This window comes from Electrophorus electricus, chromosome 3 (genome assembly GCF_041902795.1).
Source record: "Electrophorus electricus isolate QZ-2024a chromosome 3, ASM4190279v1, whole genome shotgun sequence".
NCBI lineage: Eukaryota > Metazoa > Chordata > Actinopteri > Gymnotiformes > Gymnotidae > Electrophorus > Electrophorus electricus.
Genome location: NC_137499.1, coordinates 31,611,991 through 31,638,235, shown reverse-complemented (window position 1 = coordinate 31,638,235; position 26,245 = coordinate 31,611,991). Strand labels below are relative to the sequence as shown.

The window sequence follows — 26,245 nt, the reverse complement described above, 5'->3', positions numbered from 1 at the left end:
AATATTTCAACAAAACTTTATATCATACATAATACTTTGCTTAGCGCAGCGCGGTTCATTTTATGTAAATAATGCACTGCTTTCACATATTTAGCTTTTTTTCTAGTAACTTCCAATCGTTAACTCATGATTGGAACGTTAGCTAGTAACAAAATCCGTCCACTAGAGGGCACACGGAATCCATGTAAGTGGACAGCAAATCTCCGGAGGAAGCGGAAACATACTTCAAACTACCAAACCAAACAAGCGTCTGGCCAAAGATTGATTACGGTAAAAGACTTCGGTAGCCAGTGTACTGGGAAATTAAGGCTCTATTTGTAATAGAGCCTAAAGTGAAATAAAGAAAAGTAAGGCCATTTAATGAGGGTGAGCATAACTTTATTTTGTTTCTCGTAGACAACCTGCCAAAACACGAAATGTTGTTTTATGTCTAAGCTAAGCTAGCTAGCGAGGTTAGTGTTAGCAAAACAAGTTGGCAATTACAAGGGCCCACTTGTGTCGTCTAACGATAGCTCGCTGTTAGCTAGCTGACTGGTTTGTTGCCAAAGATGTCAAAGCATTCACACTATATGATCACTTTTTGTGCCGCAAATGCTAATAAACCCAAAGGCGTCCGGTTTTGCTACCTAGCTACTTGTTCGTTCGTCTTATCCCTCAATTTGTGTTAACTAGCTAGCTAAACTATCTTGGTAGGATTAACTGATTAACTTTAGCTTCTTGGTTGGTCGGATCTAGCTAGCTAGCGTGTGATAGCATCGTTGTTCTAGGTTAACATACAATACTTCGGCATAGAATATATTAATTCCAATCAATATCACGTAACAAAGCTAAAGGCAAACGATCGATTTTTATAGAACAAAGAACTATGTCGTAATGTAGCTAGCTAAACAAATCTAAGATAGCTAGCTAGGTTAGCTAACGTTACTCATCACATCAGCTAGCTCGTTATTATATGACCCGACCGCCTGACTCGGACAATTTCTATATAGCTAATGCAAAAGGCAACTGAGCAGTTTAGCTTGGTAGCTAGTTAACGAAAGAAAAATAAATTTGGTTAGTATGTTTTATAACGCTATATCAAATGGCAAAATCTAACAAGTTATATTCTGGCATACTGGTCTGCGTATACAGATGTTTCGTGTATAACTGTCAAGTTTCCGTGACGCTTTAAAGTTCGCTTATTAACCTAGCTGGCGTTAACTAGCTAGCTATTATAACGTAATTCGTCCTGGGGCACAACGGTAAGTGTCCTAAATAGGCCAGCCAGCTAGTTAACAGTCAGCTGGCTGGCTTTTTTTTTTTTTAGCACGAGCGAGTATTTACTTCGTACTGTAGATCTGATGACAGTAAAAGTTGCATTAGTTGAATGCATTACTTGAGTAATTTCGCCGGATGACCTCGCGTGGTGCAACTGTTCGAGTTTGTTCTAGGGTTAGGGTTTTGAGGAATGTTTTATTGCTTGTGCCAAGCCTAATTGCTTTGTGCATGTGCATATGCGCCATGTCGTCATCGTACTTTTTCTTTCCTTTTAGCTTGTGCGCTTCTGGTCAACTATTGGTCCAACGCCGAGCTCGCCACAGCCAATCGGATATTTCTGTTGATTTTCTCCTCTATTATTGGGCCGCTGTTCTCTTTACCGGCACCTTATTGGGTTATATGTAGTAGTTCCAGAATGCCATTGGTCCTTGGAAATGTCAAACAGACGGGTTTCCTTCCTCTTTACGGGGAGCGTTTGCTTTTAACACCAAGCCGTATCGTGGGCGCGGTCCATTGAACATTCTAGGTTAAACCCAGTGCCATCGATTTTAGCTTCAGTATGAAAGTGTTCCATGCCAGCATTTTTTACGTGTTTCTTTTGTTTGCAGGCATCTCACTGTGACCTTTATGCGAGGATTGAGACTGTGAGACACGGGTCAAAGACGGAGAAGAGATTCAGAGCCAAAGATCGTAGTACTCTGGACCTAACCCTGTGTTCACTCTTGAGTCCTCATTGTTTTTATTCAGTTGTCCACAGGGACTAAACTGAAAAATCCCAAGACCTTTTCGACTGCTCTGCTGTAGTTAGTCACATTGGTATCACGCTGAATCATGGAGGCCATAGCCAAGTATGATTTCAAAGCAACGGCAGATGATGAGCTGAGTTTTAAACGTGGGGAGATCCTAAAGGTAATTAATTCTTTTTAAATTCTCAATGACAATTGAAGTGTAATAAGTGCAGCAATATATAGTGATTTATGAACTTTGTCTGCTGCAGACCCATCATTTTGCCCAAATGTCTGAATGTCTTTCAGCCTCTCTGCTCTTAAGTTACATGTACTTCTGCTGTACCCCTAAAGCCCATCCATAGTCAGCAAAAACTGGCTTGTTTCCCTTTTTTATATTTTCTAAGGGTTTTTTTGTTTTTGTTTTTTTGTTTTTATTCCATTTTAATAGCATTGGTCTGGTATTTAATTCTCTTAACTTTTTATAAAGTATGAGGTTCTGTGTTGGTAGTGAACAGTAAGAGTACTGGGTAACCATGCATTTGGCAGATTTCCACATTTTAAGAAAGAAGAGTTTTTGCCATACCCATTGTATAAAAAGCCAGCTTCAGGGACATGTTTGGATTCTTTTAAAGGAGAAGTTTAAAACTCTATTTGAACACAATCTCGCAACAGACATCTGGTGAGTGTAATGGGGATTGCTGGTGTAGTCTTCATTTCTTTCCGTTAACTTCATTTTTTTGGTGAACTAAAACAGTAAATAGTTTTACACACCTGAAAGTAGAACAGTTTGGCATAACTTTGTTGTTTTAACTGCATCTTTAAATTCTGACACGAGTAGTTTCTTGATAGTCTCGCTAAAATGTAAATCAGTCTGTTACTCATCATGTCTGTGGTGCATGTTGAAATCACAGAGAAACTGAACAGTGGTCTTTCAATGCGTAGTCTCTCTTCTTTTATGTCCTTATGAGTGCTCTTGTCTTCACCATAGTGAGTGGTAATTTGGTTGTCCCTTCAGGCTGCATGTCATTACACTGCTTGAACAGAAATGACGTCTGCCTAGAAAGACTTCAGGCTGCCTCCCATGGGCTGCATGCTAAAGCCAGACAGAGGAAGGGGTTTTCGCTGCATTACAAACCCGAGATTTAAATACAGCCGTTTTAATCCTTCTCATTGAACATCATGAGAAATTTTTAAGTTTAAGTTTGGTTTATTTGTCACATACATAGTCATACACAGTATAACTCGCGGTGAAATGGTGGAGAGTGCTCTGTCCAAACTGAGGAAAAAGAAAACAGGGGTACATAGAGGGGGAAAAAATATATATATATAAAATGTATGTATGTATGTATGTATGTATGTACAAAAATATATTAAAAATGTATGTACAATATATGTATATTATGTTTATATACATAATGTACAATGTATATGGTTGTGTGTGTATATATAAGTACAGAATGTACAGATCCGTTTTGTAAAATGACATATTTACAGTTTTTAAAAGAAGGTTGCATATCCGACATGTATCCTTTACCTTTTTGAACTGATGGCCGGATGTTTCTTTGGCACATATAAAATGTATCCCCTTGATACTTATGTTTAGGTCAAATCAGGGTTATAATTTAGTAAATTAAAGTCTGTATTAGTGCTTCCCTTGTGGGGAGTTTTCTATACAAATCTCTGAGAGTGTTTAAATATCACTACTTTTAGTTTCTAAATAATACTCTCAGAAAATATATTTTCTGTATTTATTGGCATCTAATTTATATAGATTGCTTGAATTTATTTTTTTCACTATGAATGTCATCCTTCTCTGTGTGAGTACATGAATCTTGGCATTTAAAAAGAAAACTGCATGATTATTGGCTTTATAAAAACCTAAATATATCAATTTCAAGGAGCATTTATCTTGCAAAGTACTTTATGGATGGGTGTGCAAATGCAGGAAGTGGTTTGCAGCAGCAAATATGTAGGAGTGTTTATTATTCCCACAGGCCAAAAGTAGATTTATTTTAATGTCTCATGTAAAGTATTATTTCACTTGTTCCAAGATATAAACTTTGAATACGATCTAAAGTGAATCATATTAAAGTACCCCCATCCCAATCATGGTACCTCTGTCCATCAAAATTTTTCATGAAAGAAGTGGAGCATTATACAGCTAATATTCCTCGCTGAAGTTGGAACCTGTAGACATATTTAAAAGGGCATTAAACTCTTACATTTCCTTCCCTCTGAATCCAAAACCGATTTAGTAATAAGTAAAAAGGGTGGACCGGCCCTTGAATGGAGCAAAGTAGCGCTGTTTATTAAATCTGTGTACAAGGGGAGAGAAAGTGCTATGAATTTCTTTGCCTTCACTAGATATCACTTGCAGGCTAGGCTGCTATTTCATCCAATGGAGGAAACATTGATTTACCTTTTTCGTGTGCCCTGTTATATGTAGTATTAGCCCACTTCACCAGACAAAACAGCTAATTAGAATTTACTTAGATTAAGCATGGAATACATTTTTCATCAATAGACATGCCTTTAAAATTTCTGCTTCTTTGTATGAATGCTCAAGGATGTTTGTGACACCAGTTCCTCTTTACCTTCTTTCACATGAAGAGCTCAAGCTGCCTGTTAGTTTTTTCCAAGAACTGAGCTCATGTTACTAAAAGTGCCATTGTAGCCTAAATTTAAAACAATTTACAGTGCTGGTCCATGAGACACACCACACCCTGCCACGAGCTCATCCGATTTAACTTAATGTAAGCTGACAGCAGCGGTTGGCAAGAAAACCCACAAAAGAGCAACACCATACGCACTGATTCATTATTTTGCTTTTTTTAAAATAAAACCATATTACTTGTCAAGTCATGCCAGCAGAATGAAGCATGCTATGGTCATGCTGAATTAGTATGGCTTCACAGCAGCTTCGGTGTCTTTTGTGACCTCACACCTTGCTATTGGGCAGTGCGTGGCTGCTGCTTCTCAGCATACATCAAGATTTATGAGAGTTGTGAAGAACATATCCCATTACACACTGGTGTGGTGTTCTGGATGAGTGTAATTTACCTTGCATGAGGAAACATTTGGCACCAGCAGCTTCATGTTAGTCAACATGAAGTTACAAAGCAGCTGTATGTTTATAATGTCTGCTTTTAAATATGTTGTATTCGGTCCTAAAGAACATGTACACTTGTATAGAATTTCTTAGGATTCTGGGACATGGTTGCTTGTATGAGTGTTACTATAATAAGTATAGCACGAGTTGCTTTTGTGCTTTTGATAAATATGGCAGCAGTAGCTGAAGCCTAAAGATACAGGCACTGGTGTTATTGCTTCCTTTTAACTTCCTGCTTTGCAAAACTTCGGTAACGCTGGTAGAATAGCACACGAGCATGTAACACAGCCAGCCATCACTGCTCTTCTGGTTTAGGGTTTGACCTTTTTTTGATCACACAAAGGCTAAGTGCCTTAATATCCCATTCTGACTAATGCCGCTCATCTATACCTTGCTTTTAACATGCACAATTAAATATCGGTGCTCTTGTCTGTTTGTTTGTCTTCACCTCGCCCCCCCCTCCTTCGGAATTTAGAGTTGTATGTCATGTCGCGTGATAAGTATAGTCTTCAATTTCTATCATCACTGTTCTTCAGTACAGCTATGACAACACCTTTTGTTACAATTTACTAAGAGTTGGATGGTTTGAATTAGCTTTGTTCATGTTCCTTGGTTTATTTCAGTGGCCATGAGTCTCAAAACATCTTCAAGGTTCATTGCTTTTTATTGAAAGAGCAGCTGCCCTTGCCTTGACCTATTTTGACTCTCACTTAATTCTAACCCTAAGGGCCTGGTGAGAGTCTGATTCACAGAACTTGCTTCATTTATTCATCTTTTCTGCCTTTGAAGTGAGAGAGCCAGTCAGATTACACCCCAAGGGTCATAAGCACAAATGATGTGGAGAACTGTGCTGTTGGGAGAAAACCTTCCTGTTGTTACATGTATGGCTGTATCCTTTTTCCTGGAAAAAAAGTGTCTCACGCATCATTATTCCCCGGACTCTGTGTGCACAGTAGTGCATGTGCAATTAAAGTCATTCATTCTTTAAGAGTTTTTATATATATATATATGTGTGTGTGTGTGTGTGTATATATATATATATATATATATATATATATATATGTGTGTGTGTGTGCGTGTGTATGTATAATAACAAAAAAAAACTTTACAAAAATCCCTCTTTGTGATGGACAGCCATTTCAGTTATCTCACATTGTCATTTTGATAAGGATCCTTTTTGATCAGCATTTTTCTAAGTTACTGTCTATCCTGTTCACTCCTTCCTCTGTACCAAATACAGCCACTCTGTTCACCATGAACTGTATTATATGAATTGTTTGAAATCTTTGCTCGAAGCTGTACTTATCCACACTTTGGTCAAAATTTGCTGACTTCTGTTAGTGAAACTTTTGCCCTGCATGTTCTGCCCAATGTCTAGTGTGACTGCAACATATCAGACTGATGGCTGGCTAAATACTTTCTGCAGTGTGTGCCAGCTATGTTCTGCAATATGAATAAGAATGTAATTGTCATCCTCGAAAACCCAGTAGCTAAATTCTGCACATCTGATATGGTCAGAGCACTCCCTAAAGCTCTTAATGTCTCATTTACACAGAGGGCAGCCCAGTAAGGTGCTCAGTAAATGTAATGCACTAGAGTATCTGTGCTGTTGGGGAAATTGTAATAGTAGGTCTTTTGTTGTAATGGTAGGTGGGAGTCCTCATACCAGCTAAAGACCAGCCAGGCTTCAGCTTCTTAAACCAGGACTGACTTGTGTTTTGATGAGGCTCTAACAGTATGCAACAGTGTGTGCATTAACGCATCCAGTGTTGGTGATTTTTAAAAAAAGAATGACTCGTTCATTGACTGGTTTTATTCATGGTTTAATCCTAAATGATCCTAGGGTGGTTTTATTAAGTGCATGTTCAGCACTGTCGGAAAACAATATTTTGTTCTTTAAGCTCATACAGTGAATTTTGAGAACATGGAATGCTGGCACATACTTGCTGAATAAGATGTTTAGTTCCTCACGTCCACAAAAAAAGATACTTTTAAAGTGTCTTCTCAGCATTAAGTGTCTGTCTTCAGTTTTCCATAGAAGTTTAATCAAATTCTGTACAAACATTCTGCTAGTGCCTTGAATATCTTGGTGTGTGTATGTTCTAAAATTAATTTGATTCTTGAATTAGCTTTTGTTGTCTCACCTAGCTCACAGGCAAGTATCTTGGTTTTATTTATAGTATTTACAGCTTCTGGTGTATGGGTGTCTTTATATTATTATTTATTTTGCATATGAATATATAAATGCATTTTGAATGAAGTCCTCATTGTACTGTAATTTCCCTGACTGTTCCGCTTCGCTCAACTTGTGAAAGCTTGCGATTTACATAAACTGTAATTTTAGCGTGCTTGCCAGTGGATGCGAAGACAAGGCTCAGACTCTGGGCATGGAGGTTTTCCAGTGGGCGTGGAATTTTTCTCCCTCTTGAGTTAATCGTGTGACAGCACTGATATGCAAATCCTTGCTTTTGTCTTTTGTGTGCAACTACTGGATTTTTCCAGGAATTGACTGCATTTTTCAATCTTAATTTCCTTAAGCAGCAATCCAGTTAGGTCATCTCTGACCTAACCAAGAGGTGTTCACACTGGCAATTCTATCAGAGTATACTTTACTTCCTGCTAAAATCAAAAGGCTTTATGTGGAAATGCTAGGGTGTCCTAGGTCTGTTTAGTAAACTTTAATGCCATTGTAAGGTACTGATTGCGCGTGTGTGTGTGTGTGTGTGTGTGTTCTCTAGAATCACGTGTGTGTTGTGGTGGGAGGCAGGTTCTAAAATCTGCAGTCTTCAACTCAGCCTCTGGGTTATACTTACAGCTGTTTTTGTGCTTTTCCCCTGTTGTAAGATGATTTGGTGATATTGGTTATATTAAGCAGACACAGCTAGCTGCTGCTTTCTCTCTTTTACATCTCTAATTTGTGATGTTTGAGTGACAGCTAATGCTGTTGCTTTTTTTTTATATGGATATGACCCAAAAGAAAGTTAACATTTCTGATTGGTTTTGTTTATTTTGTGATTTTTTTTTTCTTTTTTTTTTTCCCCTTGTAATAAAACATTTTATATCACGTCTGTGAAAAGAGAAATACTGGTCAGTAGCCCTCAGAAATCCAAGCTGTCTTTTTAACTGAGCCTGCGGTTCTAATAGCCTGGCAGTGAGTTGGAGGGATGTAATCCATTATCCTCCATAAGCCATCAGGCTGTATACCAACATATGCCAGCTGACACTGTCTTGAGGCTGCACACAGTTTCATGTGTTATGTACTGATTTTAAATGTGCACAGAGAAAGACATGGTTATTCATGGTTCTTATGGGCTCTGTTTAAGGTTTAAAACAAACCAGCAATTAAATTTACTTGCATAACATAATGGAATGAACTCAATCAACAGTACTGATACTGCACTTAGCTTCTGTGTGTTATTATAAAATCCCTTTTCCAGATTCATTAAAATAAACTTTACTGCTGCCAAGCTTGCTTGATTTATGAAGAGAGTGGTGTGACGCATATTGGAAATACTCAAGCTCAATCTTGCACCACAAAATGCTTAGTGTAAGCAAAGAGGTCTTGTGCTTTTGAATCATGCTAGAGAAAGAAAAAGGAGAAGGAGCTAATTTCTGTCCTGTTGAATTTTAGCTGACCTGTCAAAAAAAAGCACATGATATTCACTGATTGCCATGATTAGGTGAGGTGGAATGTGTGAATTTGCATTTTGAATTTGAGCTTCTCATCTAAAAAATAGTCAAATTTTCCTAGTCATTAGTGACCCTGATTTACTACTCAAATCTTCCTAGGCATTAGTAACCATGGTGCTTAATTTGTTTTAACTTCCCCTGCCCAAGTTTCTTTCTCTGTTACGTGTTAAGGCTGTGTTTGTGCATGTATGTGCCATCATTTCTTGCCCCAGCAGATTAACTGCCAACATCAGTGTGGGTTCGTTGGGCCAGCTTCTTTAACAGTGGTTTTATTTTTGTCAATATTTGACCACCATATTTCCCTGACTCATCGATGTAGTAAGGCAACAGGAGTCTTATTTTCACTCTCCCGTTTAATCACATTTGTTATTGCATAGGGTGGCTAAGGACGTCACTTCTCCACTCCACCTCCTGATGCTAACAGGCATAAGAGTTCATGAGCTGGAAGGGAGGCTAAGCGCACGTAGCAGCAACCTGTCGATATGCGCGCCTGAGAGTTTGCAGCCGCCCTTGACACCACTTTGTTCTCACTTCCTGTTTGGTGCCTCTTCCACCCCCAGCAACTTCCTGTCTCCATGGCGCTGTAGTGGAGCGCATGTCGTAAGCCTTCGAGCAGAGTTTAGTTCCATCCGCTTCAGTGACTCTGAAGTGCTCTGTCTACGCACACTCTCTCCCTGTTGTCTTTCAGTTTCTCTCCCCTTGTTTACAGGTCCATTTCATTAACCTTAGCTCATTCCACTTGTCCAGAGGAGGCAGGTATTCATTCATAATGCACAGTTGGACATGTCTCAAGTTCCCCTTTCTGGTTAGTTGACCTTTTTTTAGTTGTCGGAGATTAGCCCTGCCCAAGCAGTGCTCTCCACTCGTATTTACTACCACTTCTTTAATGATCAATGATTGATTTTAATTCCTGGCATTTCTGAGGCTGTGTGTGAGGGAGAGGGATCAAGAGCAAGAGGAACTTGGAGTTTCAGTTAAATGCAGCATTAACTTTCCACCAGGTCTATGTGCTTAAATCAAATACAGTCACTGTATAACTGCACACGAGGTGTTTTGTCTGTGTTTGCAGTATGCATCATACTGCTGTCAACGAATATTCTAAATTCGATTATTTAAGCAAATTTTTAAAGCTCCAGCCATGGATTGTCTGCCTTGGGAGTTCTCTTATGGGCCTCGGCCGTTGCATGGAATGCACTGTATGATGGACAGGAATCACGCAATGTCACTTTCATAGATTGAAAATGAAATGTAGGTTAAGCTGAAAGAAGAGAATAATTCAACAATAGCTGGTAAAAATGGCAGAGAATTCACTGCTTGACTACAGTGTGCGTAATTTTGGTTGGTAGACAGCAAACTTGTGGAACCTCACGATAAAGTTGTAAGTAACAGTTACCTTGCCATTCGAGCACTAGCAACATCTCGAAAATATGCACCCAAATGAGTATGGTCCGATATATGCTAACATATTTTTAATGCTAGCTATCTAGTGTTTTGGGAGTTTTAGCATCAATAATCTAAGTAGCCTAGTTTTCCATTTTTAATAGTACTTTATTAAATTATCCCCCAGGGTAAAACATTGTCACATTTCTCTGAGTTATGTGCATTAAATTTATTTAAACAAAAAACAAATATAGGCTACTGTACTGACTAAATAGGAGGGAATTATATTGGAGGATAGAGACAAAAGCTTCATGCACTGCAAGTGGTTTGATTATTTTCCCTTTCAAGTCAAGGAAAAAATAAGGGTTTTTTTTAAATAAATATACCTGTACAGTTGGCTAGCTATGTCTCTTGCTGTGCTGAATATTTGAATAGTTCTAACCTGTTCTGGTTTTTTGTTTTTTTGGGGTTTTTTTTTTTTAAGGAATAGTTGTCATTTTTGGCCCATTTTTACAGCGCTGGAGTGTCATCAGAGCATGTTTAATCGTCTTCCTGTTATTAATACAGTGAGTTGGTTTTGTATTGATACAGCATGCCTCAATTAATCTATTTCATGTATGTACATACTCTATGCATCACTGATGAGCTATTCTTGTACTGCAGTTAACTAATGTCTGATCTTATAAAATCCCTTCTCAAAATGCCAAGCTTGCCTCAATATGAAAACTGGAGTAATGCAACTTCAAATTCTCATGCATTTTGTTTGTGTTTACAGATTTAGTATTTCCTTCAGACCCTAAATAATCTAAATAATGAAAGTGCTGTGCTGCACTAGCTCAGTGTCTGCTGTACTAGCAGAGTATTATCAAAAAACTGGACACCACTGTCTGCAGTTAGTCATTTGTAAAGTGTGTTCATGTAAAGTCATGAAACTACCTTATAGGAAAAGAGGGAGCCTTCATGTAATAGAAATGAGCATGAACTGAAAATGTATATGGATGCCTACTGAGTGATTGGGTCCAGTGGCATAATGCCATGCCTTCCACATCAAGGGTAGGTGTATTGCTGCAAGGTAAAAAGCAACATGCTGTGCACAGAGGCTTTGCAAACAGATGCGGTTTGGATAGCTGTCTGCCTGATCATCTCATCACACAAACTCTCCCAGGCTGCCATTCTCATCAGGGTCATTAATTAGCTCTGCAGTGAGACACTTGTCCGTCCCCACTGAAAGGTGTCGTGACTCCGCAAGCAGCTGCTGTTCGTGCTCAGGCGCTTGCTTCCTCTATGCCCTGCGTCTCATTGGGAGTGACTTTGCAATACTCCATGCTGTCTGATGCCTTTTCTCATGTTCCCACAGAGACTTCCGACTCCCCTACTTGTAACATTACTGCTTTCTGTTTGGGATTTGTTTGAGCTAGAGCTGATAGGAGCTGCTCTCCCTCTCGCTGCAGTCAACGGCTTGTGAGCTCATTACCGTAACCCATGCTACCAGTTGTAAAGCAGCTTCTGCATTAATTACGGTCATAAACACAGGGATTAAAGAAACCCTGATGGGATTGGTTGGTGGCAGAGCGAGGGAGAGCAGGAAAATTGTGGTCTGAGCACACTTGGCACATGTTTCCTAATGCCCTGATTCTAAACTGGGAATTGACATGGCCCAGAGCTCTGTGATCATTGTCAGTTGTCATACGTTGTAGGCAGCACCTGTCCCACCCTTGTTGCTGCCATAGTAAGATGGATGGATCTGATAGAGCAAGCCACAGCAGCCCCTTCCACAATGGTTTCAACCTCCTAAGAAGAAATATTCAGCCTCCCAAAAAAATGCAAATGCAAAGAGCCTAAACCTGAGCCTCAGCATGATGCAATCACCTTTTAGAGGAATTTGTTATTCATGTTTCATACCTTTTATTTGCATTCAGATTTCTTATGTGGATTCTCTGTATTGGTTGAACATGGTTGAAGATGTACAACAAAGGTAATTATATTAAAATGTAAACAATAAACTTCCCTTCTGATACCGGCTTTAACACACAAATCTTGATTAATGCACTTTCATGAAGTAGAAAGTCAGTTCCTCACCTAGTTAATCCTCTTCATGAACTGAAACGGCTGTGTTAGAGCCAGTGTCCTGAGCTGTTGGAGCAAACAAGCTTTGGCTGGAATGCATCAGACTCTTATTGCTGATGCGTATTGGCATTGTGGTCATTGCATGAAAATATTGGTGTCATCTCTAGTTTTTCAGAAACTAATCTGAATACTGTGCCCCTTGAGGGACTTGAACTCAATCTGCTAATATAAATGCTTGGCCCTGCCTCTTTGACTGCTGTTCATGTTTTCCTACTAGTCCTCCAAGTCTTTTTAGGAAAATGTTTTACTCTTTTTACAAACTTGTTGCGTTTCCTTGCTAATGCTGTTTCATGTATTTTTCTGTGGTGTTTATCACAGTGTGCAGTCCTTTTTTTCTTTCCTGTTGACAGTGTGTTTTGGGATTATGCTGTGTACTTTGTTTGCCTAAATGGCTGGCCATCATTAGCATAGTATGAACAACTCTTGTCATATTTTCTCAAATCCTGACTTAAGTTCATTTTTTTTCCTTCAACATCAACCATGTTTTCTCAAGTCATCTCAGTACCATCAGTAAACCCTTGTGAAATACTTGTTTGTATTTCTGATGGAACTCCAATTAGCAAAAACCTCCTGATTCCTTGCATGTGGAAGTGTGAGATTGTCACTTAACTCTAATCAAGGTCGAGTGTGGATAATTGCAGTAATTCTTTGCATGCCCCCTGACTGCTGCTCCACAGGGATACTACAGTAATTAAGCGTGGTCATCGCAGGGCTGACTGACGCTCCGAGATAAAGCGCAAATGCAAAGAGCATTTCCTTATAAAGGGGCCTCTTGAGAACAGCACCTCCATTATTACCATTAAGGCCCGCATCCCCTTTATGAAGTCTGACTTTGCGTTCTTTAGTTCATTCACTTGGACCCAATTTAAGTAACTACTGTGTCGTCATTGCGCTGTTCCTTCTTTTACTGCCTGACCACCTAGTCAGCCCAGAAGAGGCATTTTTGCTCAATGATTGATTGGTAGTTCAGTGGTTAAGGTACTTGACTTGTATTTGTAAGGTTTTGAGTTCAAGCCACATCACTGCCAAGTTGCCACTGTTGGGCCCCTGAGCAAGGCCCTTAACCCTCAATTGCTCGAGTTGTACTCAGTCATAATTATAAGTCGCTTTGGATAAAAGCGTCAGCTAATTGAATGTGAAATGTAATTTGCTAGCTATATAGAGCTGATGTAATGTAATATCAATTACATTTTAATATATTAACAGTATCTTAAACACTACGGTCGTGTTTACATTATATTTTACCACATACAATTATCTGGTGTCTTGTGTAAGTCTCTTTATTATGACCTGACTACTTTCCCATTGCTGAAATGTGTGAGAGAGGGATTTGATTTTATTTATTGTTAGCTGTCCTTTATTCCATGCATGTAATGTCTAGCTCTAGTCTAGCAGTGCCTTGAATTGGATTCCCTTGGTTATCATTTGCTTGCTTGTTATGGTCACTGGAGTTCCAGCTCACCGGTCATCTCTAGGGCAAGCCTAGAGGCTGGGATGAGGCAGATGGTCTCATGTTGGGGTTGGTTCTGCTCTGAGCTAATTACTGTGGTAATTTATTACACATGTTAATCTGTTCTCTAGTGTGTTGGAGAAAGTCCCATGTGTGCCATGTTGAGTTCTATGTAAATTCACCATGGCACACGAGGTTATTTGTTTTATTACATAAATGGCTTTTCAATACTTTTCACATTCAGAACACTTCTCTCTGCAACAGGGTCTTGACCAGAATCTATTTCTTTGATAAACAGGATTCTCAGTCTATGTAGTTTGAGCGCTGCATGCTTTATGTAATGGGTGTTGGATTTTTGATCCACCTCATGGCTGGGTGCTCACACCTTTTTCTTGTTTCTTCCTTTTAAAGTGTTCTTCTTTTTTTTTTTTTTTTAATTGGCTTTGTCATGTTTCCTGTGGGTGGCTACATCAGCGAAGATATGAAGCCATAATTTATAGCCTTTGGTGCTGCTTATAGGGCTCTCCTCCAATTTACCAGCAGCCAAAGCCCAGAGTGCCTGGTACTAACTTGCACACTGGCAGTATTGTTAAAGGACTAGTTGCAATGACTGTGAGCCTTGTTTAGTGAACATTACTGTTCATTATGTTGTGGCAATACTGAGGAAGCCTTTTGTTGAGCCATGGATTGGAGTGTTGATGTTGCTGTGTGTGTGTGTGTGTGTGTGTGTGTGAAACGGCTCCCCAGATTCACATAACTCTTCTAAAGGCCTTTATAGTGGTCATCATGACAATACATATTTGTACAGCTGTTGTGATTATTTGTGTTGGATATTCATCTCTTTGGCCACTTTTTTGTAGACTTTTTATGGTAATGGTATGCTTTCTCAGTAAAGGAATATCCCAGCAATAAACCTTAGCATTCACTTTTTGAAATGTTATAGTGTTTATTTGTTCAGTTCTTGGCTTTTTTTTAAATCCATATTTGCATGTCCTCACACATTATCAGTCAGCTTTAACATGTTCCATGTTTGTGTAAAAATAAAACGATAAGCTTGTGGGCATTGTTCCACCTGAAGCTTCTCCAGTTCCAGGATCAACCAGTGGTGTAAGACTCCATGTAGCTGGACTGAGTCAACATGCTGTCAGGCTATCTTAAAGTAATGATTTATTGTAGTAGTGTAGTTCTTGAGCACGTACATTTACAATACCTATTAATAATCATGCCTGTCATGTTCCATTTGAGAGATGATGTAATTCTCTGTCTCAGCTGTCTATCAGTACAAAAGCAGAAGTATATTAATGTCCAACTGGACTCGGTGCTTAAAGGTAGTGAGATCATCGGTGTTCTGGTGTTTAGAGAAAAAACAAAACTGGTGCTTTTCTCTGTCTTCATTCTTTCTATGCTGTGCAATTCATACATGGATACAGTATTTTTAGACCCAAATACTTTACCTCTGGCTGTCTCATGTAGTCTTGCAGTTTCACTGTGAAGTTGAGTAGACTGAAAGTGTCTTGTTATGAAAGCCACAGCCATTCAGCAAGCAATTGGCTGGCTGTTTATTCCTGCCTCGGGCAATCACTGCATGTTTGTCCCTTGTTTATCCCCTTTTATTAGCAAAATACTTCAGCAGAGGGAACATGGGCTATATATTTATTGGCACAAGCTAGATATAGCATACGCATTCAATAGTTTGAGTTGTCCTGAGATATTTCAAGAATGTCCATGTTCAACTTTTAAGGTTCTATTTCTTCTAAAGTAACCATTACAGTATTCTTATTTGGGGTAACTAATAGCATACAGTTGTGTAGTTTATAAGACTGTTGGGTTCCCCTTGCAGGTAATTTCCCACCTCAAAGAGGCAATCTCATTACTGACTGAGCTTGCCACCATCTAGAGGAGGCCAAGACATTTCAGAAATGTGACTGTCATACATCAAATAATGCTGCTTTCATACTAGCCCCTGATGCCATGTGAACCAGTTCAAGACTGGTTCTTTTTTTTTTCTGCTCCTCCTTTATCAAATGGAGATATAATTTTGTACTAAAGTTTAAGAAGAATAGATACATGAATTATAGACATGAGCTTTTATGTTATGTGGTGGTGTTTTGTTTTGGGTTTTTTTGTTTTTTTGTCTTTAGAAAAATAATGTTATGAACTTTGATGTACTAATGAGTTTTTGGAATCTATTCATCTGCCTTCTGTTTCTGGTTGTCCAGTGCTATTAATGACATTGAGTGATTGTTAATTCAGCCTGATAAATTGGACAGTACCATCTGGAAATAGACAATTCACCGAGCAGATGATGGCCAAAATGCTGGATCAGATATCTGTGAAGAAATGTTTAAGGAAACCGATCAGATACCATCACAAATCCAATCATTGCAACACAGCACATGTGATAACAGCCAGGTTAATTTTAGCAAGTCACTTGATAACAGTTGGGCTAATTTAAGCAGTTTATACACTGCTGTAGAGTTTAACTGTAGCATTTTCTTCCTATTAGTGATTAAAAACTATTAGATTCAAATGTAAATATCCATGCACTCTCACACGTGTAATTTCCATAGCTATCGTTTTGATAACACAGTGTGGGGAACAGGCTACCTGCCTTCTAGTGAGAACATTTAAAGAAGACGAGTGTGTTAGCAGTGTTCACTGCCATATCAGTGATCAGCAGTGACGTGTTTAATCTGTTCTTAAAAAACAATGACGTTTCCAGTTTGTCCATGAAGTAAAGGAGATTCAGGATCGGAAAAAGTAGAAGCAGGAGCACAAACCTGACAGACAGCCGGAGAGGAGAAATGCTAACCAAACTAAAGTACTCACCTTCTCTAAATTCACCAAGTTAATTAAATGATGGCTTTAGTATTTTCAAACAGCATGGAAAAAAGGTGGGGGGGAGGCTGTGTACTGATAGTACTGGTAGTCTCTCTGTATGCACACTTAATGCCTATTCACAAGAACAGTTATTAGGTCATTATTACGTTGATGTGGAATTACAGTTGCATTCAGTAATAAGAAAAAATGAAGATCTATAGTGTAAATTTCAGGAGTAAGTGTTATAGCCGTACTGAGCTGAGGCAACCTGTGTGTGTGTGTGTGTGTGTGTGTTGAGTGTATACAGTAAAGCTGAGAACCAAGTAGGTGGTGATCAAGGTAGTAAAAATCTTAGTAAGAGACACATTGACTGTAAGGAAATTGAAGGGGGGAAAATGTTAAATGTTTTATGCTTGGAAACAGGCTTTTGTGTGGGGTTTTTTGGGGGGGTGTTGTGTGGTTTTTTTCATCATATCCATCCATGATATCTGTAAAACAGCATGTATAATACATCTCTCACAAAACAATTAACCCAAACTACAGTACTGTGGTTTTTACTGAAACAATATTGGATTGGTATCATTGACATTTCTAATGCAAGATGTCGGATCGGTATCACAAAAACTGGTATCATGTCATCTCTAGTTTCAACCCATATGATGAGCAAAAACTGAATGATGTTTAATACATTGGTCAACTGCAAATCTGCCTGTACTTTTTATTGGCTTCAAAAATTTTGCTGCGGTTTAACTATACAAAAAAAAAAAAATCAAACTTTATCTGCACTAATTTTTCCTCCCAGTCTGGGTCAATGTTAGTAGCTGTCTCTGTTTCAGGCCAGATGGTCACTTTGTGTTGTAAGTGGATTAGAGTGGAGCCTTCCTCATTAACTAAGTATGTTTTAAGTGAAGCACTCAGTCTGTTTTTCAGCATCATCCAAACCCCAGCCGCACCTCCCGACCCCCCACCCCGCCCTTGTTGCTGCTTGTTTGCTCCTGGAATAATTGATGTGCATCTGCTGCTTTGGCTGTTTAGTGGAGCCAGTGAGTGGACAGTTTCTTTTGGTGTCTGCTTGCATTCTGTAGAGAAGCACACCAAGTGATCAGGCTTCGTAAACCTTCAAATAGACGCTGGGGACAAGCTTCCTTAACAGCTGTTTACCTAAGAAATCGATAGTCTCCCTAAGCAGAGAAGATGCATCTCTCCCTCCCTCCTTGTGGCAGTGTGAAGCTGGGTGTTGACACTCGGCAAGAGTTCTCCCATTCCACTCGGGCTCACCACCTACACTCCATCGCACTCTCAGTAATGCCAGATTGTCTGCATTTCTGAGACAAAAGAAGGAAATCAGTTTTGTTAGCTGACGGGGGGGGGAAGCCAGCCGGTGGGATGGAGGTTTTTCTGGCGAGGCATGTAAGCCTCTGGGCTGCTGGAAATCTTGCTTTTGCATCTCAGCCTAGTGGAGTGCCAAGGTGTTAACTGTGAAGGAGCTTCTCATTTCCGTGCCCCACTGTCTTTAAGGGGTCACATGGGGGCTGTGGGTCGGCTACTACGTTGTCACCCTTCTGGGTCTTGGTCTACTGAGTTACTTGACAAGAGGTTTCATCTCCTGATGAATGTGTGAGACCCCACTCCCGAGTGCTAACAATTGGAGCCGAGTCATAAATTGGATTAACTAGTTTAAACGTTGGAGTTTGATATTTATTTAGAACTGATTAATCTATGGACCTTTTCTAATTCCAACACCAAAGAAGATACCTCTATCATCTTTCATTCTCTTGTGCTCTTTCATATTTGTGCACTCTCTCTCTCTCACTCTCCCTCTCTCTCTGTCCAGTGAATGCCTGTAGCACAGGAAGGATGTTGCCTTGTCCATTTCCTCTATCCCTCTTTTGGTGCTGTTCTTATTTACATTAGAATATTGTTCAAAAAGGAAAATTTGTATCTATTTTAACCCAAATAATAAATGGAAAACCAGATAAAAGTATGTAAGAATAGGTTTATGTAATCTATTTGATTCATGAATTAGGTCTCCTGCCATATCAGCTATTGATGTCAAACCTAGGTAAATTCTGGCTCCAGAATCTTGTCAGAGTTCACATGAGTAGTGATGACCCCTCTCTTCACAGTTCTGACTTCCTCTTCCTACACAGCAGGGCTGATTCCTTTGGCTTTGCCTTTATTTCTGAGTACATCTAATCATGAATATACCAGCCGATTACACTCAGTGTTATTCCATTCAAGGATGCTATAATGGTAGTTTTTCAGCAACATGGTGAGTCTGCTGCAATATTGTTAAAACACACCCTCAACATACAAACTAACAGTATCAGTCATTACTATGCACACGACAAGTAACCTATAATGGACACAAACATAAATGATTTCTTGAGTCCTATTGACATTTTTTCCACACTTACTGACAGAAGAGTGTTCTGATGGTCTTTAGTGGTATATTCCCTAAGAAGTATGAGTCAGAAACCCAGTTAAACTGAAACTGGTTGTTAACCAATCTGACAGTGTCACCCATCATCTGCACTTTGTACAGTCACACGTGCACTCATGTATCACTGCATGCTCAGATTGCTGAAGCACATAGCTGAGAACTTTAATTAGCCTGTTCTCTGTTCAAGCATTACCCATGCATAAAACACACATTGGGTAGTACTGCGTGTGGTTTATTCATGCATTTTTAAGTGCATCGTTTTCTAATACTTAAATGGGTCAATCTCTTGTCTTTGTTCTTGTTGTTCAGGTATTGTTTCAGTAACCAAGCCTAGCTGAAAAATGCTTTCATCAAGTGATTATTCTTTCTGTTTCTGCATCAACCTAACCATAATTACCTTTTCTTCTAAATGCAGGTATTAAATGAAGAATGTGACCAGAACTGGTATAAGGCAGAGCTGAACGGCAAAGACGGCTTCATCCCTAAGAACTACATAGAAATGAAAGCACACCCGTGAGTATGGCTTGCAACGGTGCTCTTTCACTCCTTCGCCTGACCTTCTGCTTTGCAGCCATGCACCTGACTCCTGAGAGAACAGCTGGAGAGAGCATCTGAACTTTTCTTTTGTGTACCAGCTAGCATAGTAGCCTTCTGAGCACCTCTGTTCTGTGCTTTCTCTTAAGCTGCGAGACAAGCGGCAGGGCTGAATTGAGGCTGACAGTTCAGCGTTGAGCAGTTGAGCAGAGCTGGCCACATGAGCACCTGCTCTGATGGAGGGCTCACAGCTGTGAACAGCAGGGGTGTGTGGTTCATCCAGATTTAAGATCACACCACCACCCACATTCAACAAAGTTGAACACTCTCACTTCATGGTTCTCTGTTCCTTTAGATGGGCTGCACATGGGTCAAGGTGAATTACCGTTTGAATTTTCGTTTCACTGTTTTGGGTCACACAGTATGCTTCTGAAATGTTCAAGTGGCATAATGCAGTCAATCAGTGGGTGCATTAACATTCCATGGCAGCTTCTCAGAGCATGCTCTGTTTTAGTTGTGTGTGCGAAGCATCCAAAATGAAAGCTGTTACCCACGCATAAGGGGGCAGGAGGAGGATGCGCTCATGTTGCTGCAGAGATGCCCTCCTTTATCTGCTGGAAATGATTTGCACTGCTTACTTCTGTATTTCAGAAATTGCCTTCTTTTAAATTTGATGTCGTCCCTTGGGCTGGTGGCCTGCAGGTCAGCTCTGAGGCTGGCTCTCACTCCCTGCCACCACTTTCAGACATACTTGAATAATGGCCTCCGTGCGTCACTGGCAGCACAACACATCCTCAAAGGAAGATGACCGAGGGGGAACCCCTAGCCTTCCTCTGCTGGGCAGCCGTTTGTGTGGTTTTTGCATAGTGAGCGATGTTCAGCAGCAGTTTTACGCAAAGGAGAGTAACAGCTAAGAGGGTGCTATGCATTGGGCGATTGTGACGGGGCCGTGTAACACTGTTGTGGCTCTAGGGTTAAAGAGGTGTCGCTTATCTGCCCTCGCGAGAGAAATGTGTGTAATCACACAGGGCAGCAGCTGGCGACGGTGACCGTACGTACTCATCATGCTTTAAATGTTTGAGTCTCTGTTCAAGATGGGCCATCTAAAGAGAGAGGAAGACAGCTGTCTGTGTTGCCAGGAGGCAAGGTCTGATTGTCTTAGAAGATTGTGACATCATTGGAGAGTTGAGACACCAATGATCCAACCTCATAGACTACCATGTTCAGTAGCCTGATATGATGTAATCATCTTATTGAATTGTTTACATTGTCTGTCTATAAAGAGGTATCCAAAAATATCCTTATATTGCTCAAGAAAGATATTCAAGCTTCTTTATCTATTTATTGTAATCTACAATCAGTACTGTAGCATCTACTAGCGTCTACTAGTTTATCAGACAGGGAACTGAAGGGTCCTCATGCTATTTTGAGCCTCTTTGTTCCATAAGGGACCAACCCGCAGAATATCAGACTATCGCTTCATCGTTCAGCTGCTCTGAAATGTAGCCCAGCCCAGCTGCTTGCTCTGCCAGCTGCTTCACACTTATGTCCTCTCTGTCCTTATCCCCTCTCCCCTAGCACTTTGGTCATTTTTTTGTATTAGTGTTTTCTTCTTTGTTAATGTTATCTCTTTTATTTGTTTTTTGCTGGACGTCTGTGAGCTCTCCAGATGTCCCCTCTGCTCTGAGATCTTCCTCTCTCCACCTGCTGCCTGCCCTCCTGGCTGCTTAGCTGGAAACTTAAATTTACTTCTGATCACAGCATCACTTCATGAGCTTAGGCAGCATTGCTTTCATAGAAATGAACGCACAGCAAGAATGGCAGAAATGGGTTCGTCCTGAGCCATCCAGCTAAGTGTTCAGTAACAGTTGAACAAAAGCAGCTTGTCGTTCAGTGTGTGGGTGTGCATGCAGGGGACTGTGTTCTGCTGGTTCAAAGGATAGTTCCTCTGCTCTAATGCTGTAATGTAGGGTGCATGCTGTTAATGTGTGTTTGTTGGGCGTGGGGGGTATGCGGTATGCAGGTGGTTCTTTGGGAGAATTCCTCGGGCCAGAGCAGAGGAGATGCTGAACAAACAGAGGCATGACGGCGCTTTCCTCATCAGAGAGAGTGAAAGTGCACCTGGAGACTTCTCCCTGTCTGTCAAGTGAGTGATCAGGCCCCACTGCACTCTCAGCTTTCACAATTATCGCATTTTTCTGCTTTTTACTCTTCTGCTTTCACTTTTTTTTTTTTTTTTGCTGATCTTCATCTTTGTAGATGACCGTATCCACGTAACACTTATGATATCTTGGGTTTTCTCAGATTTGCACAATCATCAAAGTTCAGAGGGTGTTCAGTTATGGTTGACCTATATTTCTTTTTGTATTTGTTTTATATCTTTTGAGTTCGGCCTTTGCCCTGTCCCTCAGTCCCATTGTCTGTAGGCCTTTCACTGACCTCTAGTGGTCACTTCACCACAGCCACACTTGAGGCACATATCAAGCCCTCAGTGCCTCCTCTCTTTCATTCACTCACGTGTGTGTGTGTGTGTGTGTGTGTGTGTGTGTGTGTGTGTGTGTGTGTTTCCTTCTACTTGCTCCCTGTGAGGCTGCTCTTGCATTTAATGTGCAGTTCCCTGTGCAAAACAACTCTTGATTGCCATCATTGTATTACCAGTTTTAGTCCATTGCAAGTTCATCCACTGGTGCACAGACTGCGTCTCCTCCTCTCATCAGCCTTGTTTGAGCATTTGTGTGAACCAAGATAGTCACTTCACCATTAACATTACTTGCAGATAGACACACTTCAAATTTCATTACCACATTATTTCATGTCATTATAACTGGAGTCTTCAGGGTGCGCTTTGAGCAGACACTGAGTATCAATAGAACTGGCAAGGTCTCGAACTTGCATGTACTATGCTGTCACTTTTTTTGTTAAATAACTACATAAAGGGTTGAGGGTGTGTGAGTGTTTGTTCCAGCCCATATCTGCCTTCCTCGTCTGGGTCATGCATAAGCTGCACATACTTACGTTTTGTCCCTCCTTGTCCCTGTAGGTTTGGGAATGACGTGCAGCACTTCAAGGTGTTGCGTGATGGAGCGGGGAAGTACTTCCTCTGGGTGGTGAAGTTTAACTCCCTCAACGAGCTGGTGGATTATCACCGTTCCACCTCTGTCTCTCGAAACCAGCAGATCTTTCTACGAGACATTGAGCAGGTGCCTCAGGTGAGTGGCTCAGCAGTGTCAAGTGTGGTAGGGTACAGAAGGGTGAAGTTGATCAGTATGGGCCACTTTTGCCTCAGACCCATAAGTTATAGTAATCACACTGGACTTTGTCTGAAGAGCATAAAAACATTGGAGGATTCTGAAGATGTTTCTTGGCATGCAGGCAACACTGGGACTAATCTAATAAATGAGCTAGAAACACAAAGTGTGGTACCTGAGTGATCAGAGAGCTTTTCAGAGGAATATTCTCTTTAAAAAAAATACACTGCAAAGAAATTTAATTTAGTATTCTGGTTTAAAATGGAAATTATATAAAAGATGTTGCATTTGGATATCCTGACTGACATTGTTTCTGTTGTATTGGCAGCATCCTACATATGTCCAGGCCCTGTTTGACTTTGACCCTCAGGAGGATGGGGAACTGGGCTTCCGGCGTGGAGATTTCATCCAGGTCCTGGACAACTCCGACCCCAACTGGTGGAAGGGTGCATGCCATGGCCAGACAGGCATGTTCCCACGCAACTACGTCACACCTGTCAATCGGAACATGTAAAAACAAGTCCCCACCACCACCATGCACGCACGCACCCCTAGCCCCCATCACGGCCATCCCTAAAGCCCCATCATGCCCATACCTAATGTGTCACGAATTTCCCGGTGAATGGAAAGCTGAAAAGAAGATGAAGAAAAATCTGTGGAAAGTGGACATTCCACCTCTCCAGTGATGTCTGGGCAAAGTCAACGTTGATTCCTGAGAATGGTTGTTTGCATCACCATGAACGATTTCAGCTGGGCCTCAGTCATTTGCTGGGTCAGTGAGTTGAGTCTAAGTATAGTGCAACAACACCACACAAGTTGAAAAACAACACGATGATTCTGTGTCTGCGTCCACCCTGCTGCTTTTGGCCCCCTTGTAGTGCGTTTTTTTTTTCCCCCTTTCTTTCATTAATTTTTGGATGCATGTTTTAATCACTTCATAACACAAAATTCTAAGGCTGTTTTGTGCTACATACAAAGTCTGAAATCATGGATACAAGAGCATTGTACATCAACTTTGGGCTGTGTAAAAGAAAGAGGGGGGGAAAAAACACCTATAGAGAGAATCAGTTTTTTAAGAATATATATATTATATATTTGTATGTTTGTCTGATTTACCTTTCCATACCTTTTTTCCAGTTGTAAATTATGTTTTGTGTTGTTGGTTTTTTTTTTGTTTTGGTTTTTTTTGTTTTTTTTTAAACCGAGTGCTCTGGGACATGCTGAATCATCAGTATAATTTTTATGAATTATATCTGAGATTGCTCAGATAAAAATGCATAATATTTAAATCGCATATTCCATTTGAAATCATTTCTTTTTAGTTTTAGAGCTGCATACTCTTGAATTTAACCGTTCATCAGAACACTGCCATTAAGTGACATGCAAGTAAGAGCCATTTACCCTGCAGGAGTTTGTTTAATGTGAAATCATATAATGAGGCCAAACACCATTTTAAGCCAAGGTGTTTTCTTGCAGCCACTGTTCTTCTTGGGCCATGAATGTAGCTGACTTTAGACCTTAGAAATAAACATGAGGGAAGTAAGGTCGGAGATTCTGAACCACACAAATGCTCGTGATTGCAGAGGCGAGCCTATTTATGGTGTCAACTATATATATATATATGATGTATGAATACATATGAAACTATATGCACAGGCACGTATACAGATTTTAACCATAAGATTTAAAATCTTGAGATGTTGATCATTTATATGCATTTGCCAGACCCAAACTGGCAACAGTAAAACTAGTATGAGTGACCATATGGAGGGAGAGAGAGAGAGTGAGTGTGTCTTTTTACGTGAACAGTAGATATATCAGATATACTGAGCTAACTTCCCCGGTCTTGTGTGTTTTGAGCACTTTTTGTGTCAGCCTTTTGACTCCATGTCTTGTGAGGTTTGTTTTTGTTTTGTGGTTTGTAGTTTCTTTTTTCTCTCTGGATTAGTGCCTTTTTCTCTGGTGTGTCAGTGTCTCCGGCCTGCTGCTTTGGCCTGCATGGCAGGCGCCGTGAGAGATCATGTCTGAGCTCCTGCCTCCAGCCCTGCCCTCAGCCCTGTCCTGCACCCTGCCCCAGATGTCATCTGCACCAGTGTCTACATAGAACCAATCCTTCCTATTTAAATGTCTCACCTTCTCTGAACTAATGATGCATTGTTTTTTGTTCATGGTTTTTTTTGTTTTGGTTTTTTTTTTTTTTTTTTTCCCCATTTTTGAGCTTTTTTTCTGTTTTATTTTGTTTTTCTTTTTTCTTTTCAATTAATAAAAATGAACTTTTAAAAAGGTCCTGTAGTGTACTGTTTGTTTTTATTTCACTATGTGGTGGAGTCCTGGTCTTACTGTTTGGTATTACAGTTTTTGTCTAGTGCTAGGAAGAGAGGTAAATAAAACATTGATCATGGGGGAAATTTACTATGTCTTACCCCTATGCTTAGGAAATGAGACAGCTCTCTACTGTTTAAAGCTGTGATTAAGTGTAACTTAAGAAAAGGTTTTACTGGGAATAATGCATAGCAGTTTAGTTATATTGTTGAAGAAGCCTGGAGTGAAAACATGGAAAACAATCTCAGATTTCAGCATTGCTTAGCCCCAAAGGAAACCTGTTGCTCTAAAAGGATTATAAAAGAGTAGGGGGTGTTTGTGTTCATTTTTTGTAATTGCAAAATGGACATATGCTCCAGCATACTTATTTTCAAATAGATCTGACAACGTAGTCAGTCTGTATTTCGCCTTAGACCCAATACTCTTGCAGTGGCTCAGACTGAACCCAAAGGTTTCATTAGTTACAGTCTGGTGAACTGTCTGCCTGCATGTCTGTGGTTTGCCTCTTTAGTTTTACATCAGCACTGTCATTCATTGTAGCCCATGCCTGGCAGTGTTTGTGCCAAAATACTGGACATCTTTCAGTGATCACAGCATGTTGCTCTCATGCTTTGTATTGAAAGAGCATTTAGCCATCCATCAATTTTCAATAGAACAGTTACATAAAGAACTTGTTTAGAGTCCATGCATAGTTAAATTCACCAAACATTCATAAATTCTCAGCTGAGCAGACATGCCTTTCTTGACTTACCATATAGTACAGCTCAATAAATAGGTAATAGTGGCCTCTTGTAGCAGCTTATCTGTGCTATTTGAGATTTTTTTCAAGATGTTTAAAGTTGTTCAAACAGAAGTAGCCAATGGATAATGCATACGATTTGAGAACTTCAATGTCCTGGAAACAGCACTGATGCCTTAGTAACTTAATAAGAATACAAGTTTTTGCTAAAGGTTGCCCTTGCAGGCAGCAACTCCATATACAGCGAGCAGCCTTCATGTTTTGGTTTCCATTTGACATATAAAGCTTCCATCCCCAGGTTGCGCAGGAAGGCTGAGTAGTATAGGGGAGAAAACAGATTTGTAGTGTCCTAAAATGTGACTAACTACATTACAGTGCTGTAAAATCCTAGCATAGCC

The 26,245-nt window shown here is 40.1% G+C and overlaps 1 protein-coding gene across 1 annotated transcript; it reads left to right on the top strand.

Annotated features, from left to right (window-relative positions):
- The first annotated feature begins 222 nt into the window (after positions 1–222).
- Positions 223–25,071, top strand: grb2b (growth factor receptor-bound protein 2b). Its single transcript, XM_035531165.2, has 6 exons — positions 223–366; positions 1,866–2,166; positions 19,420–19,517; positions 21,562–21,684; positions 22,579–22,747; positions 23,115–25,071. Exons 2-6 carry the CDS (start codon positions 2,089–2,091, stop codon positions 23,298–23,300), a joined length of 654 nt encoding a protein of 217 aa, XP_035387058.1. The 5' UTR covers positions 223–366; positions 1,866–2,088; the 3' UTR covers positions 23,301–25,071.
- The last annotated feature ends 1,174 nt before the right edge of the window (positions 25,072–26,245 follow it).

Bases quoted from the DNA above. Each gene is read 5' to 3' on its own strand.
- grb2b (XM_035531165.2), top strand. From the start codon at position 2,089: ATGGAGGCCATAGCCAAGTATGATTTCAAAGCAACGGCAGATGATGAG. The intron at 2,167-19,419 runs GTAATTAATTCT...TTCTAAATGCAG, and splicing joins AACGTGGGGAGATCCTAAAG to GTATTAAATGAAGAATGTGA. The intron at 21,685-22,578 runs GTGAGTGATCAG...TTGTCCCTGTAG, and splicing joins GACTTCTCCCTGTCTGTCAA to GTTTGGGAATGACGTGCAGC.